The sequence below is a fragment of the Epinephelus lanceolatus genome, chromosome 9 (assembly GCF_041903045.1).
Source record: "Epinephelus lanceolatus isolate andai-2023 chromosome 9, ASM4190304v1, whole genome shotgun sequence".
NCBI lineage: Eukaryota > Metazoa > Chordata > Actinopteri > Perciformes > Serranidae > Epinephelus > Epinephelus lanceolatus.
The window spans coordinates 12,259,892-12,274,494 of record NC_135742.1 but is presented as its reverse complement, the minus strand read 5'-3'; the positions used below and the strand labels follow the sequence as shown (position 1 = coordinate 12,274,494).

At 42.2% G+C, this 14,603-nt stretch overlaps 1 protein-coding gene and 1 long non-coding RNA gene across 6 annotated transcripts in view; one reads left to right on the top strand and one right to left on the bottom strand.

The window, feature by feature from the left end:
* Positions 1-13: 13 nt before the first annotated feature.
* Positions 14-14,603, bottom strand: part of LOC117252424 (UDP-glucuronosyltransferase 2A1-like) — a 19,132-nt gene continuing 4,542 nt past the window's right edge. For 2 of the 3 annotated variants that reach the window (XM_078170571.1, XM_033619291.2), the window contains one exon: positions 13,094-14,345. In XM_078170571.1, coding sequence (XP_078026697.1) covers positions 14,060-14,345 — 286 coding nt within the window. In that variant the 3' untranslated portion in view covers positions 13,094-14,059. Of the gene's footprint in view, positions 464-1,469; positions 1,690-2,244; positions 2,333-3,286; positions 3,419-3,573; positions 3,723-3,909; positions 4,564-13,093; positions 14,346-14,603 lie in introns of those variants that run through there. The other variant, XM_033619290.2, reaches the window with a different exon arrangement.
* Positions 12,148-14,603, top strand: part of LOC117252426 (uncharacterized) — a 15,673-nt gene continuing 13,217 nt past the window's right edge. For 2 of the 3 annotated variants that reach the window (XR_004501322.2, XR_013492006.1), the window contains exons 1-2: positions 12,148-13,099; positions 14,100-14,204. This is a non-coding gene — a long non-coding RNA (uncharacterized LOC117252426). The remainder of the gene's footprint in view (positions 13,100-14,099; positions 14,205-14,603) is intronic. The other variant, XR_013492007.1, reaches the window with a different exon arrangement.

Genomic DNA, 14,603 nt, shown 5'->3' with positions numbered 1-14,603 from the left:
CTGGACTGCAGAGTGATTTTTGAATGTATTTTTTATTTTCTTGCTCAAAATAGTTGTTTCAAATTTTGGACAATTAATGAACCCATTGTGGTTAGATCACATGAGTTAAGACCAACAGGACAACCAAAGAACTGTTTTTTCACCCATCAGTTTTATAAACAGCTTCATTTCATTCAGTTACTCAGCCTTTCTCTTTCTCTGTTCGGCTCTGCCACAGCACCTCCGGAGGCAGAAACTGCAGGTCTTGATGACAAGAAATACGAGGAGAAGAACAATTGCAAGGAGGAAGGCCAGGACATCCAAGCTGTGATATTGGTACCAGGTGAGCTCATGGGCCTGAACCCTCAGGTGCTTGGCCCCTTTGTGTCTCATGGTGTACTCGATCCAGAATACTGCCTCATCCAGAGGACTCATTGGTCTGTCATGATGGATGCTGGACAGTTTCATGACATTCTCCTTGTACCTATGAATGTGAATATACAGGGGTGAACATGTGAATTAATGTTTTGAATGTATTTTAAACTTTATACTTTCTTTTGCTTACCAAGAATGGGGATAAAGAGGAAAAAAAGTTCATTTTTTTCTGTATTATTAATGTAAGCTCTCCAGAAAGGCAGAATGGCAAGAAAATAATTTTTCATCCATGTTGTCAACCATTTTCTGCTGCTGGGTTGAGTTCAGAACATAGATAGTAGGTGGCCATTGGCTGTAGTGTTTGTGGTGTGTTCAATTGCAACGTCTTGGCCAACACACAGAAATATGGGGTGACACAACAGTTGTCATTTGTCGTTACTAGTTCTTTGATGTCTTTGTGGTTGCGTCTTGGCTTCAAGGATGAGCCATGTGACCTCACACTTTCCTTTACTACACAAAGTTTATGACCATAGGTCCACTTGTTGATCATTTTACCCTCACTTATAAACAGGACCACAAGATACCGCCTCACTTGATGCAACAACTCACACCCAAGGAGGGCAATCTGCCATTCTCTGGCAGAGAACCATGGCCTCAGACTTGACCATTTGCACATTGGGCTGCAAACCACCCCAGTGCACCTGAGATCTTATCCATAAAAATCAGGAACTAATTCAGAGACGAGACAACCCTGGCATCGACCAACATCCTCTGAAATGATGTTTGACTTCAAATCAAAATATAGAACCAGGCCACTACTGTTTGCCAGAACTTCCTTGTGGCCAACCAAAAGTCTTCCCTACCTAGCCTCCCTGAACTAATGCCGTGCTGTTTTTTTTTTTTTACCTTGGTGACCAATTACGGGTACATGAGGAGGCACCAGTTTCTCTACACCACGTGAGGTGTTGCAGCTCCTTTTAGGCTGATTTTCCATTTTCATTTATGGCATGTCGTCAATCTTGCGTCTGTATTATTAATGTGAGCTCTCCAGAAATGCAATAATTTTTCAATATTAACCTTAAACAGACCAACTACAGATAAGTAAAATAACTTACGATTTGTCATTGATGACAGTATTGATAGCATCTCTAAGGTCTTCAGACTTCATGAGGTTCACGTCCACAGTAACTGCAGCTCCCTTAGCTTTCATGTGGACCATGTTCTGTGGCTGGTCAGCGAACATGGGGATGCCCACCATGGGAACACCGTGGTAGATGGCCTCATAAATCCCATTTGAGCCACCATGGGTGATGAAAGCTCTGGTCTTGGGATGACCTGATAGGTTACAGAAATTAATGAAACAAACATTATTTTTTAAACCAAAACAGGCTGTTTAAGCATATATTACTTCTGCATGACGTAACTGTTGTAACCGTATAAACTGAACATTGGGAAAAGCTTGTGAGTGGAAGCTTACTAGATCAGATCCCAGATAGATTTTTGAAGAACTGCAGAAAACAAAATTGCAGCATCACAAGGCTGTACAACAAGGATTTGTGCTGAAGTGCCATGAACTCATGGTAGGGGGGGTCACCAAAGTCATTTCGATACATTGTAGGGAAACCATGGGTAAAAAATTTCAGTATGTAATAGTGCATATTATTAATGTGCAGTGGTTGGAAAAATCCTTGTCTCTGAATTGACGTCCTGCTTGCCAAAGAACAAACTTCACCAAAATAATCTACTGTCTTTTCTCCTACTGTATGTCCCCTTAGGATTTTGTTCTGTCAAACTAAACAATGATGAGAAAACCCAATGTGGTGGATACCATATTTTAATTAAAAGTAAAAGTCACAAGGACTACTGTCGAAGGCTAAAAGCTTTACTTGCCCAGTAGGTCATTCTGAGGAATCCAGTCATAAATTCTGGTGTTTGCACCCAGAGTCGCTGGTTTTTCTCCCTTGTGTCTCCACACCACCTATGAACAACAATAAAACTTAGACCAACACAGCGCACTCATTAATTCTTCCTAAACTGTAAACTGGCATATTTTATACACTTCTGGTTGTTTCTCCTTGCCTAACATCCTGTCCCATTATCATGACTGAACCAGAAACAAAAATGATTGAAAGCCCCCCCTTCAGTTTATTTTGACATTTTTATATTTTATTTTTCTGAGTCATGTCCTGACAATGTTGATTAGCCACACTATTTGCCAGATATTTTTGAGAAATAATTTTGTGCTGAAAGTTAAAAGATGAAGGTTGTTGCTACAACAGGAAGATGACATATAACTATAGTAGAATCTACGTCATCCTCCAAGCTTGCGCAGGCGCACTGTCATAAACATCATAAAGGTTGTTGTAAGTTAGCTAGTCAACTTAGCTTGTATTTAAACATTATTAGTTACAGCTCTCTGTGTAGTTGTGTCCATCGATCAGTTTGTCTTTGTCATAGGTTACCTTGGTTGGTTGGTTGGTTGGTTGGTTGGTTAGTTAGTTAATTAGCCTAACTTATTGCATTAGCGAACTGAGTTTATGTTTTAGTTTCCTCCACCTTAATTTGTCTTCACCATTATTTTTCATATGGCATTTGTAGCCTATGTGTGGTGAACGGCTGCAGTCAAAGCAGTGAATTACCAATTACTGGTAAAAATAGCACAACACACCAACTGCCGCTCTCATGCACTCTCTTCTTTACTGTCTCCCAGCCACAGGGCACCTTATGCTGGATTCACGTTATTAAAATCCACTGCCTGATGCTGGGAAGCACACAACTTTCAAAAAGTCCCATTAGAATTACAAAAAATAAATAAATTAAAAGAGTCAAAGTGCTGCTCAGGGCAGTGTCGCAGGGCAGTGCTTTTCCCAACAGTGTCATGTAAGTTTATTCCAGTTGGCATAGTATTTGTTGACACTGATTGTACTCTGACCTTTTGTGGTAACTGAGCGAGGGCTGAGGCTATCATGTTTTCCTTCTCTGTGGAAATATTCCTGATCATTGATCCCAAAGTGAAGACCACGATGCCAGCGTCTCCAGAACTCTGCACAAACTTCTCTATATCCTGCAAAAAGAGTAACGTTACCTCAACGCAAACCAACCAGCATTTTTTTTTTCAACATCATTTTAATGGCTTTATTTTCTTCATTGTTTAAGTCAGGAATACTGTGAAGATATAATAAAACATTAATAGGTGTGTGATAGTGGACACAGCGTTACCTCTGGTAAAGGTTTAGCAGGTCTGCAGTGGATCCCACCAACAAATTTGAAGTTAGGGAGAGAAGGACGAGGAAAATCAAAGTCCCAGTAGGTTCGCATCAACCAGATGTCTGCTCTACCCATCATCTCACAGCCACTGGTGGGTTTTCCTGTCACAGTGCAAAAGTAAGGGCTGCTAGTGGTACGTTGAAAGGTATAAAAAATACTTCAGATATTTAATTTCATCTTTTATCAACTTATATAAAACATGAAAATGTTGCGAATTATTTAGTTAATAAAGCATTGCAGTCAATCAAAATCAATCAAACCGTTTGACTTGTTTTCTGAGTTGCTCACCTTTGACTTCCGAGTAATATTTATCTACTCCTTTCCAATAAATAATATTGGTCACAATGTCCTGCAGTGGGTAGAAGAGGAAGTTACACACTCTCTTAAAGAAGTTCATCTTGTCAGTCAGTTTGCTCATAGCGGCGGGGACAAAGGAAGGAGGAGTGGGTAGCTGACCACAATGTCTCTCCCAGTTATGGGCTAGGGAAAACCGCAGGGAGAGGACCAGGGGGATGCCCAAAATATCTGCTACTAAGTCACTGCCGGGATAGAGGGGGTTAGCCAGGAGAAGGTCATATTTTCCCTCCTTCAGCTTCTTCATGATGGTTTCTGATTTCACCACGCCATCCAAAAACTTTAAAAAGTTCTGCAGGTACACTGTCATAATATTCATGTATTTGATGTACATCTGCAAGTAGCTCATATGATCAATCTCATACATGGAGAAGTGAAAAAAATCCTCATAAAACTGTCTGATGGTCTCCATTGAGATAGAGACATTGAAGGGTTCGTAGCCAAAACGAGGAGACTCACTGGTGGTCATGAACATTGAAGTGCTTGGGACCAGAACCGTCACCTGGTGTCCCCTGTCAATCAACAACTCCAGCACAGGCTTCATGTTAATCCAGTGGCTGCCATCAGCGTACCACACCAAAATGTTCCCTCCATCTGCGCTCTGTGTCACACAAAGTAGGACACAAATGGAGAGATGCTGCCCCGGCTTCATGGTGCCTGCCTGTCAGGGCAAAAGCTGGCCAGGTCTCCCTTAAAATATACTCCTTAAACAAACATATCTGAACTCTGGGTCACTGACAATCTTTTACACTGCATGTGACATTGAATATTGGACCCATCCCAAGCAAATGATTGGAGGCAGTGGCGCTGGATTAATTTCAGAGGTGATGATGGCTCATTGCAGAGCTGGCCGGGACTTGTAGTTGGCTCTTTATACAGCCTATAGGTTGTACATAGATGCAAGACAGATTAAAGGTGAAAACTATGGAGACGGAGGAATGGAATGGAAAGACGGATTACAATAAGGGTGTGCTATATGCAGCGTTAAGGACACTGCCATGGATTTATCATTAAACAGTGACCTGCTAATATTTAACCCTCCTGTTTGGCTGCAGGCCAACTTAAGTCTGTCTAGAGTTGTAAAATCTGGCATTCGAGGTTATACAGGGTTATTAAAAAGCATTAAAATTCATTAAATAGATTTTGCGAAAATTAAGGCCTTAAATGGCATTAAAAAGCACTAAATTCGATGTCCAGAGGCATTAAAAATTAAATACACTTGATGGAAAAAAACATTGTTATTCACAATTTATTTTGATTATATAAACATTTAATAATTTTGATCGGAAGTATAATGTGATGATTGACAGGCGGAATCCTTTAATTGGCTATTGTTTACGGTCGGTGCACTAAGAGGCCGTTTACACGTACACGGTGATTTTGATAAACGGAGACATCTTCCTTCGTTTGTGCCCTTCGTTTACACGCAAACGGAGATTTCTCCTCTGAAAACGAGTCTTTCTAAAAACTCCGGCCAGAGTGGAGATTTTGGAAAACTCCGGTTGCGCGTTTGCATGTAAACTGAGATAAACGGAGATAAATAGAGTTATAGGCAGCCGACGTCACAACATGCGCCGGAAGTTGCGCCTGTGTCAAAAGTGCGACCTATGTTGCTATGGTGACAGCGGATACATGGAAGGCTTGAGCCTCTCGTTACACTGCCACCTACAGGTTTGGCATGCTCTTGTGTATATATACACGGGTAAGTGTAAACGAAGATCTTTTTGAAAACGGAGATGGTGAAATGTCCGTTTATGAAAATAGCCGGCGACGTGTAAACCGCCTCTCAGTCACAACACCTGATGCTTGGAATGCAATGTGCTGTGAGCGTGCTCATGTTGTGGCGAAGGGGCGGAGGGAATATTAGCGAAATGTCGGAAAAAATGCAATAGTGGAAAGCTGACATAACCCATGGCCCCATGGCCCGGGCCAATAAAATAGTAGGCTATGTCGGGCAAGTTGATTGACAGGTCACAGGTCCGCTCGGGTCAGTGACGCTGAAAGGCTTTTTTTGTTAGGGGAACAACTCCAGCGGATTTTGCTCGTGCAGTGAAACACCGGAGGAGGGGGAAACGTGCCGGTGCGCTTGTGCGTCTTCGCCAACGCGGACACTGCACACCGCTGCCCTGCAGGTATATTTCTCTCCAACGTGCGTTCGCTGGCCAGTAAACTGGATGAACTTCAGCTACTGGTGGTGAAAAACGGAGACTTCCTACACCTGCAGTTTTGTGCTTCACGGAGACGTGGCTGTGTGGATCAATACCGGACTCTGCGCTGCAGCTGGCAGGCTTCCAACTCTTGAGCGGATTGTAACACGGAACTCTCCGGCAAAACTAAAGGTGGAGGTATCTGTTTTTACACTAACAGCGGCTGGTGTAATGACGTGACAGTGATCCAGCAGCACTACTCTCCTGATCTGGAATCTGTTTTTCATCAACTGCAAACCTTTTTACTCCCCCCGTTAGTTTGTTTCATTCATTCTGGTCGGTGTTTACATCCCACTGCAGACCTTCCTGGAATTTCACTGGGGTATATGATGGTATTTGTGTGTGGTGCTCCCCATCAGCTATCCTCAAGTTATCCCCATCTGTTCAGCTGCCCATTGCATCAGAGTTCACCTGTGGTGCAAACAGACTTTAGATCCCCAGATTCTAGTTGTTCTTTCACTTTATCTCTTCACAACCAACAGACAAATAATGCTGCTCGAGCTGTACTTTTTACTTACAATATGAAACGCAGTTTTAGTGAAAAGTTATGAAGACAATTTAATTTGTTCTCATATTACATCACTAGAGGGCACACTCGACCTGTGCTGTACTTGAAGTGAGGGTTTCTTATCTCAGCACATTTCACTCTAATGATATGCTATTTCTGTTCTGATGGTTAAAGCCCTCAAGAGGATCTCTTATCGATGTGTGTCGATTTCCTTTGTGTTGAGAACCAAACCCCAACTGAACTTCAAATAATTTGTGGAACCTGACAGCAGTTTATTGTCGTAACTGACTCGAGTGGGCAACTGTTTACTGTCAATTGTGTCTGACACTTGGGAAAAGTGTTCTCTTCACAGATGAAATCCGGTTTACTCTGTACCGGGTGGATGGCAGACAGTCTGTATAGTGTGGTGCGGGTGAGTGGTTGGCTAATGTCAGTGTTGTGAACAGAGTGCCTCGTGGTGGGTTATGTTATGGGCTTGCATAAGGTGCATAGGTAGCTTCCATGATGTTTCAGTGGGTTAGTGCTGTGACCATGGCATCCTCTGTAATCTATTTGCTCGTTATGCAAACTGGTGTGAGTCGAATGTGAATGAGAGTAGGCTTGGGTGGTATGTTTTTTCCCCTAATACCTTCCTGGAATTTCACTGGGGTATATGATGGTATTTGTGTGTGGTGCTCCCCATCAGCTATCCTCAAGTTATCCCCATCTGTTCAGCCGCCCATTGCATCAGAGTTCACCTGTGGTGCAAGATGTGCACTACATACAAAACATTGTCATTACAGCTTTTCCAGTATGAAGTTGATAGAGAGATGAGCACTTGTTTTTTGACAATTTTGAAAATCATACCCTTGGAATTTCTAAAGCACGTCATTATTACTGGTGTGAGCACCACCGGGCTGCTGATGGTGGTCTTTTTGGCAGCGGGATGATTGAGGCAGACTTGAGGCAGCATGGGATTATAGACTGAAACAGAGAAAGGTTGAAGATCTTTGGGAAGACCCCAGTGAGCTGGTCTGTGCATTCTTTAAGTACCCTTCCAGACACTCCATCATACCTTGTAGCTTTCCTCAGGTGCACTGCCCACAATGTGTCCCTTAACCTCATGTTCCTGTACTATGGGGATACGGCTGCTGTGGGCTGGTGAGTGTGATATGGTTGCCTCAGGTTCCTCCACCTCCTAGCAGGCAAAGAAACATTTTTTTTAAGCAGCTGTGAGGTTGTTAGACTTGGAGTTGGTGATATGCTGAACCCCCTGCCTCACCCGCCACATGTTTTTGCCTCAGAAATGGTCTTCAGGCTTCCTCTTGTAAACCATCATGGCTTATTTGATGCCTCTTTTCAAGTTGGCTCTGGCAGGACTGTGCTGTGCCCCATCGCCAGACAGGAAAGCGGCGTTTCTGTCTGTCAGCAGGATATGGACTTCCTTTGTCATCCATGACTTCTGGCTGATACACCTGGAAATACCTGTCAATGGTGACAATGCAAGCACAGTTCTTAGTAGCTGAGTATGGTTGTAGTGAACTCTTCCAGGTCCCGGAGTTCAAAAATGTCCCAAGTTGTTTTTAAAAAACAATCAAAAAACAGCTGATGGGAGGCACCTTCAGGCCATGTTCTGACAATCTTTGTAATGGGTTGAGCTTTCTTCCTAAGGGGTCGTGTATGCTGGGATGAAGAGCAAAGACCTGGTCAGAACAGCCAAAGTGCGGTATAGGTGTTGCCCTGTAGCCATTTTTGATGTTAGAGTACACTATGTCCAGTGTATTTATCCCCCTGGTAGCATGTTGAATGTATTGCTCAAATTGAAAGAGTACTGTCTTTAAATTTGCATGGTTGAAGTCACCTGCTAAAATCTTTACTGCCATAGGTGTTGTTAACATAGTTGCATAACCCCCCACTTTTGCTCTTAGAGAACTCTGTTCCTGTCCTGGCAGTTGGCTGTGCAACCTGTGGCCAAGTCTCTGTGATTAACACAATGCAACAGTGATAACCTTTGGATTGTTAAACATGCACCAAGTCACAATAACCCACAAACATTTTTGCTGTATGTGAGAAATGAACATAACAGGAGGGTTGAATGGTACTTCTAGAAAAATAATAATTTATAAACAAAGCTGAATTCTTGCTTGTTGTTACTCTTTGTGCTGAATGACATGTTAAATGACAGACCCACCCCAAGCAAGTGTCCAGAGGTAAAAGGCAGTGGCTTTAAAGTCAGTATTAAAAAAAAAAAAATTTCTCTCTCCTGTACCAAAAATCCACAGACGGAAAGTAAAAACAGACTTTAGATCTCCAGATTCTAGTTGTTATTTCACTTTATCTCTTCACAACCAACAGACAAAGAATGCTGCTTGAGCTGTACTTTTTACTTACAATATGAAACGCAGTTTTAGTGAAAAGTTATGAAAAGACAATTTAATCTGTTCTCATATTACATCACTAGAGGGCACACTCAATGTGTGCTGTACTTGAAGTGAGGGTTTCTTATCTCAGCACATTTCACTCTAATGATATGCTATTTCTGTTCTGATGGTTAAAGCCCTCAAGAGGATCTCTTATCGATGTGTGTCAATTTCCTTTGTGTTGAGAACCAAACCCCAACTGAACTTCAAATAATTTGTGGAACCTGACAGCAGTTTATTGTCATAACTGACTCGAGTGGGCAACTGTTTACTGTCAATTGTGTCTGACACTTGGGAAAAGTGTTCTCTTCACAGATGAAATCCGGTTTACTCTGTACCGGGTGGATGGCAGACAGTCTAGATAGTGTGGTGCGGGTGAGTGGTTGGCTAATGTCAGTGCTGTGAACAGAGTGCCTCGTGGTGGGTTATGTTACGGGCTAGCATAAGGTGCATTTTATTGACGGCAGTGTGAATGCACAGAGATAGCATGACGACATCCTGAGACTCATTGCCATGCCATTCATCCTCCGCCATGACCTCATGTTGCAGCACGATAATGCACAGCCCCATGTCACAGGGATCTGAACACCATTCTTGGAAGCTAACATCTTACCTGTTCCTGTGTGGCCTGCTGGCCTGGTGTTGACATGAGCTCGTGAGATCAGGATGGTTTCACCAGGCTAGTGGCCTGCATACCCACCAGACAAGTCACTCACTGATCGACTATGTGTGAAGGAGATGTATCGCACTGCATGAGGCAAATGGTCACACCAGACAATAACTAAAAAATGCAGTTCTGTAGTGCTACTCATGTGAAATCTTAATAAAAGTTGAAACTGCACTTTTTATCATGAAAAATCCAATTTACACCTGTTTATCATGCTGTTTAATCAACATCTTGATATGCATCACCTATCAGGTGGATGGATTATCTATATCTTATACTATATTTGAAATTATTATTTTTTTGACTGCATAGACAAGGGGTGTCAAACATACGGCCCGCAGGCCAAAACCAGCCCGCCAAAGGGTCCAATCTGGCCCACTCAATGACTTTGCTCAGTGTAAAAATTGAAGAGAAGTCATTAATTCCAATTTCTCAATTAAACATACTGCTATTCCTATTTGTCCAAATGAACCAGTTACTAGGCTATTTCTTCACAGAGGTGAATGGGAAGCCAGTGTGCTTAGTATGTTCACAGCACCTTTCAGTGCTCAAGGAATATTGTATACAGCACCAATATCAAACTCATCATGGCGATAATTACAACAACTTGTGAGTACAACTAAGAAAAATAAGAAACATTTGGCAGGTTTGAGGAAACATAAGTCCCGTTTACGTTTTAGCTGAGAGATCAGCAGTGCAGCTGTGAAAGCTAGCTACCTTACTGCTAACAAAATAGCATCAGCAGGAAAACCACACCCTGAGGGTGAGTTTGCTGAAAACAGATACAGTACAGGCCAAAAGTTTGGACACACCTTCTCATTCAATGCGTTTTCTTTATTTTCATGACTATTTACATTGTAGATTCTCACTGAAGGCATCAAAACTATGAATGAACACATGTGGAGTTATGTACTTAACAAAAAAAGGTGAAATAAGTGAAAACATGTTTTATATTCTAGTTTCTTCAAAATAGCCACCCTTTGCTCTGATTACTGCTTTGCACACTCTTGGCATTCTCTCCATGAGCTTCAAGAGGTAGTCACCTGAAATGGTTTCCACTTCACAGGTGTGCCTTATCAGGGTTAATTAGTGGAATTTCTTGCTTTATCAATGGGGTTGGGACCATCAGTTGTGTTGTGCAGAAGTCAGGTTAATACACAGCCAACAGCCCTATTGGACAACTGTTAAAATTCATATTATGGCAAGAACCAATCAGCTAACTAAAGAAAAACGAGTGGCCATCATTACTTTAAGAAATGAAGGTCAGTCAGTCCGGAAAATTGCAAAAACTTTAAATGTGTCCCCAAGTGGAGTCGCAAAAACCATCAAGCGCTACAACGAAACTGGCACACATGAGGACCGACCCAGGAAAGGAAGACCAAGAGTCACCTCTGCTTCTGAGGATAAGTTCATCCGAGTCACCAGCCTCAGAAATCGCAAGTTAACAGCAGCTCAGATCAGAGACCAGATGAATGCCACACAGAGTTCTAGCAGCAGACCCATCTCTAGAACAACTGTTAAGAGGAGACTGCGCGAATCAGGCCTTCATGGTCAAATAGCTGCTAGGAAACCACTGCTAAGGAGAGGCAACAAGCAGAAGAGATTTGTTTGGGCCAAGAAACACAAGGAATGGACATTAGACCAGTGGAAATCTGTGCTTTGGTCTGATGAGTCCAAATTTGAGATCTTTGGTTCCAACCGCCGTGTCTTTGTGAGACGCAGAAAAGGTGAACGGATGGATTCCACATGCCTGGTTCCCACTGTGAAGCATGGAGGAGGAGGTGTGATGGTGTGGGGGTGTTTTGCTGGTGACACTGTTGGGGATTTATTCAAAATTGAAGGCACACTGAACCAGCATGGCTACCACAGCATCCTGCAGCGACATGCCATCCCATCCGGTTTGCGTTTAGTTGGACGATCATTTATTTTTCAACAGGACAATGACCCCAAACACACCTCCACACCTCCAGGGCTATTTGACCAAGAAGGAGAGTGATGGAGTGCTGCGGCAGATGACCTGGCCTCCACAGTCACCGGACCTGAACCCAATCGAGATGGTTTGGGGTGAGCTGGACTGCAGAGTGAAGACAAAGGGGCCAACAAGTGCTAAACACCTCTGGGAACTCCTTCAAGACTGTTGGAAAACCATTTCAGGTGACTACCTCTTGAAGCTCATGGAGAGAATGCCAAGAGTGTGCAAAGCAGTAATCAGAGCAAAGGGTGGCTATTTTGAAGAAACTAGAATATAAAACATGTTTTCACTTATTTCACCTTTTTTTGTTAAGTACATAACTCCACATGTGTTCATTCATAGTTTTGATGCCTTCAGTGAGAATCTACAATGTAAATAGTCATGAAAATAAAGAAAACGCATTGAATGAGAAAGTGTGTCCAAACTTTTGGCCTGTACTGTATATTGTTGAAATTGCACATATTTCTGTCATCCTTCAGCCTTAATTTCAGGCGGTTTATCATTTGGTTTGTACATGGATTGTTAATTAATTGATTTCAGAATGTATACTACTTGTAATGTTACTTCTTAACACTAAAAGAGCGGGAAACATTTGAAGGCTTTGTTATTTACAGGTTATTATGCAATGGTTTTACTGATGTGGCCCACTTGTGATCAAATTGGGCTGTATGTGGCCCATGAACTAAAATGAGTTTGACACCCCTGTAGGGTAGGGATCCGGATCCGGTTCTTTCTTGGAACCGGGTCCAAAGTTCCGGTTCCGGAACCGGTTCCATCACATTTGGAGTAACGGTTCCTGCAAACGGTTCCTTGATTGTAAAAAAAAAACATCACGTGCATTTCCATTAGAGTGCGGCATGGGCCGCATATTTCTGTCCGAACCCGACCGAGCCCGACATTATTTAATTACTAAAGCACTGAGTTTGTGTCACACAGTTGTTATGGTTACAGGCTATTTAACAGGCTGGGCGTGCAGTGTGGGTGCCCCGCTGAGAGGGAGATCTCCGTGTTTGAGAGCGGGCGGTGGGAGGTCCGAGATTTCCAGCGAGGGGAGCGGTAAAAACAAACAGCCAGTGTGTGTGTGTGTTCTGTTCAGGTGTTGTCACGTAAATAACATTGCCCAAGCATGAATGCATATAAGTATTTTTATTACATTGCTGAGGTTAAAAGATTATTTTTATGGGCTTTTTGCCTTTATTGACAGGACAGAGAGTGAAATGGGGAGACTGAGAGAGAGTGGGGACTGACATGCAGCAAAGGGCCGCAAGCCGGATTCGAACCCGCGGCCGCTGCAGCAAGGTGATGCCTCTGTACATGGGGCGCTGGCACTATCCACTACGCTACCGACGCCCCTGCTGTGGTTAATTTGAGGTAATAGTGTTACTGTAGAAATCAGAGAATCACTTTTTGTTGTTATATATTCTCAGGGAGATGATACAAGCTCTAAATCTGAAATACACACCACACACAAATGTGTATTTTCATCTAATTGTACTGTGCAACAGTTAGAATAAAGTTTTTGTATTTGTATGATTGCATTTGTGTTTATTATATACTTGTTTAAGTATAGCAAGTATAATGAATATAATGTAGGAATCGGTAGGAGGAATCGGTAAGGAATCGCAATCGTTAAAATCCTAACGAGTCCCAACCCTACACCCCTGGCATAGACAAAGCTTTAGATATTTAATTTGAAGGAGAGAAAAATGGGAGCAAAAACAAAAGTGTTACATTTAAATTTTTGTACACTAATTAGGCCACCAATTGTAACCAGCTAGATTAAAGAATGAAATGAACACCATAAAATCCCCTGTTGTTTTTTTTTTTTTCCCAAACTAACACCAGCCAGTGAACATACAATGTCCAGATAGCCTCAGATGCAGTTATGAGAAAATTGGAGCACACCTGTCTGCAGTTGAAGTAATTAATTGTGATACATGAGGGAGAAAACAAGAAGAATGTCCACATAAATTAGAATGCAAAAACATGGTATATTTGTCTATTTAGAGTCTAACAATGTTTTTACTTCAGTTTACAGGCTGGCTGAGTTTAGTTTGGCAAAAATACTGGACAATGTAAAGTGATTTTCATGCATCTGTGCTGCGTGGGGGAAGATGCTTGTGACGCAATCATGTCTTCATAGTCACGGATGTAAACTGTGCAAGGCATACAACTGGGAAGCAGTAATTCTAGTTTAAACGTCTTTTCAATATTGTTGCCAAATTAGTTATTTCAACCTTAGCCACATATTCCGATTCAGGGCATTGTGGTTACATTACATGGTTTACACCAACAGCCATTACTTTTTTAACCAGCTACATTTCTATTCAGTTACTCAGCCTTTCTCTCTGTCTTTCCATTTCTGCCACAGCACCTCCAGACGCAGAAACTGCAGGTCTTGATGAACAGGATCACAAGGAGCAGAACGATGGCAAGGAAGAAGGCCAGGACATCCAGGCAGTGATACTGGTACCAGGTGAGCTCATGGGCCTGAACCCTCAGGTGCTTGGCCCCTTTGTTTCTCATGGTGAACTCGATCCAGAATACTGCCTCATCCAGAGGACTCATTGGTTGTTCGTGGTGGATATGGGACAGCTGCATGACATTTTCCTTGTACCTATGAATGTGGACACATAGGGGTCAACATATGAATTAATGCATTGTACATATTTTTAATCTTTATACTTTTTTTTTTGTTTGGCTTACCAAGAATGATGATGAAAAGGACCGAAAAGGTTGAATTTTTTTAGTTTAATGTATGTGAAAGCTAAAATCCTAAAAAGGAACATCAACATATCATATGAGAAGAAGAGGCCAGCCAATAGTTTAGTATTCATTCAAGTCAAGTCCAAATGGCACATAGAGATTTATTCTG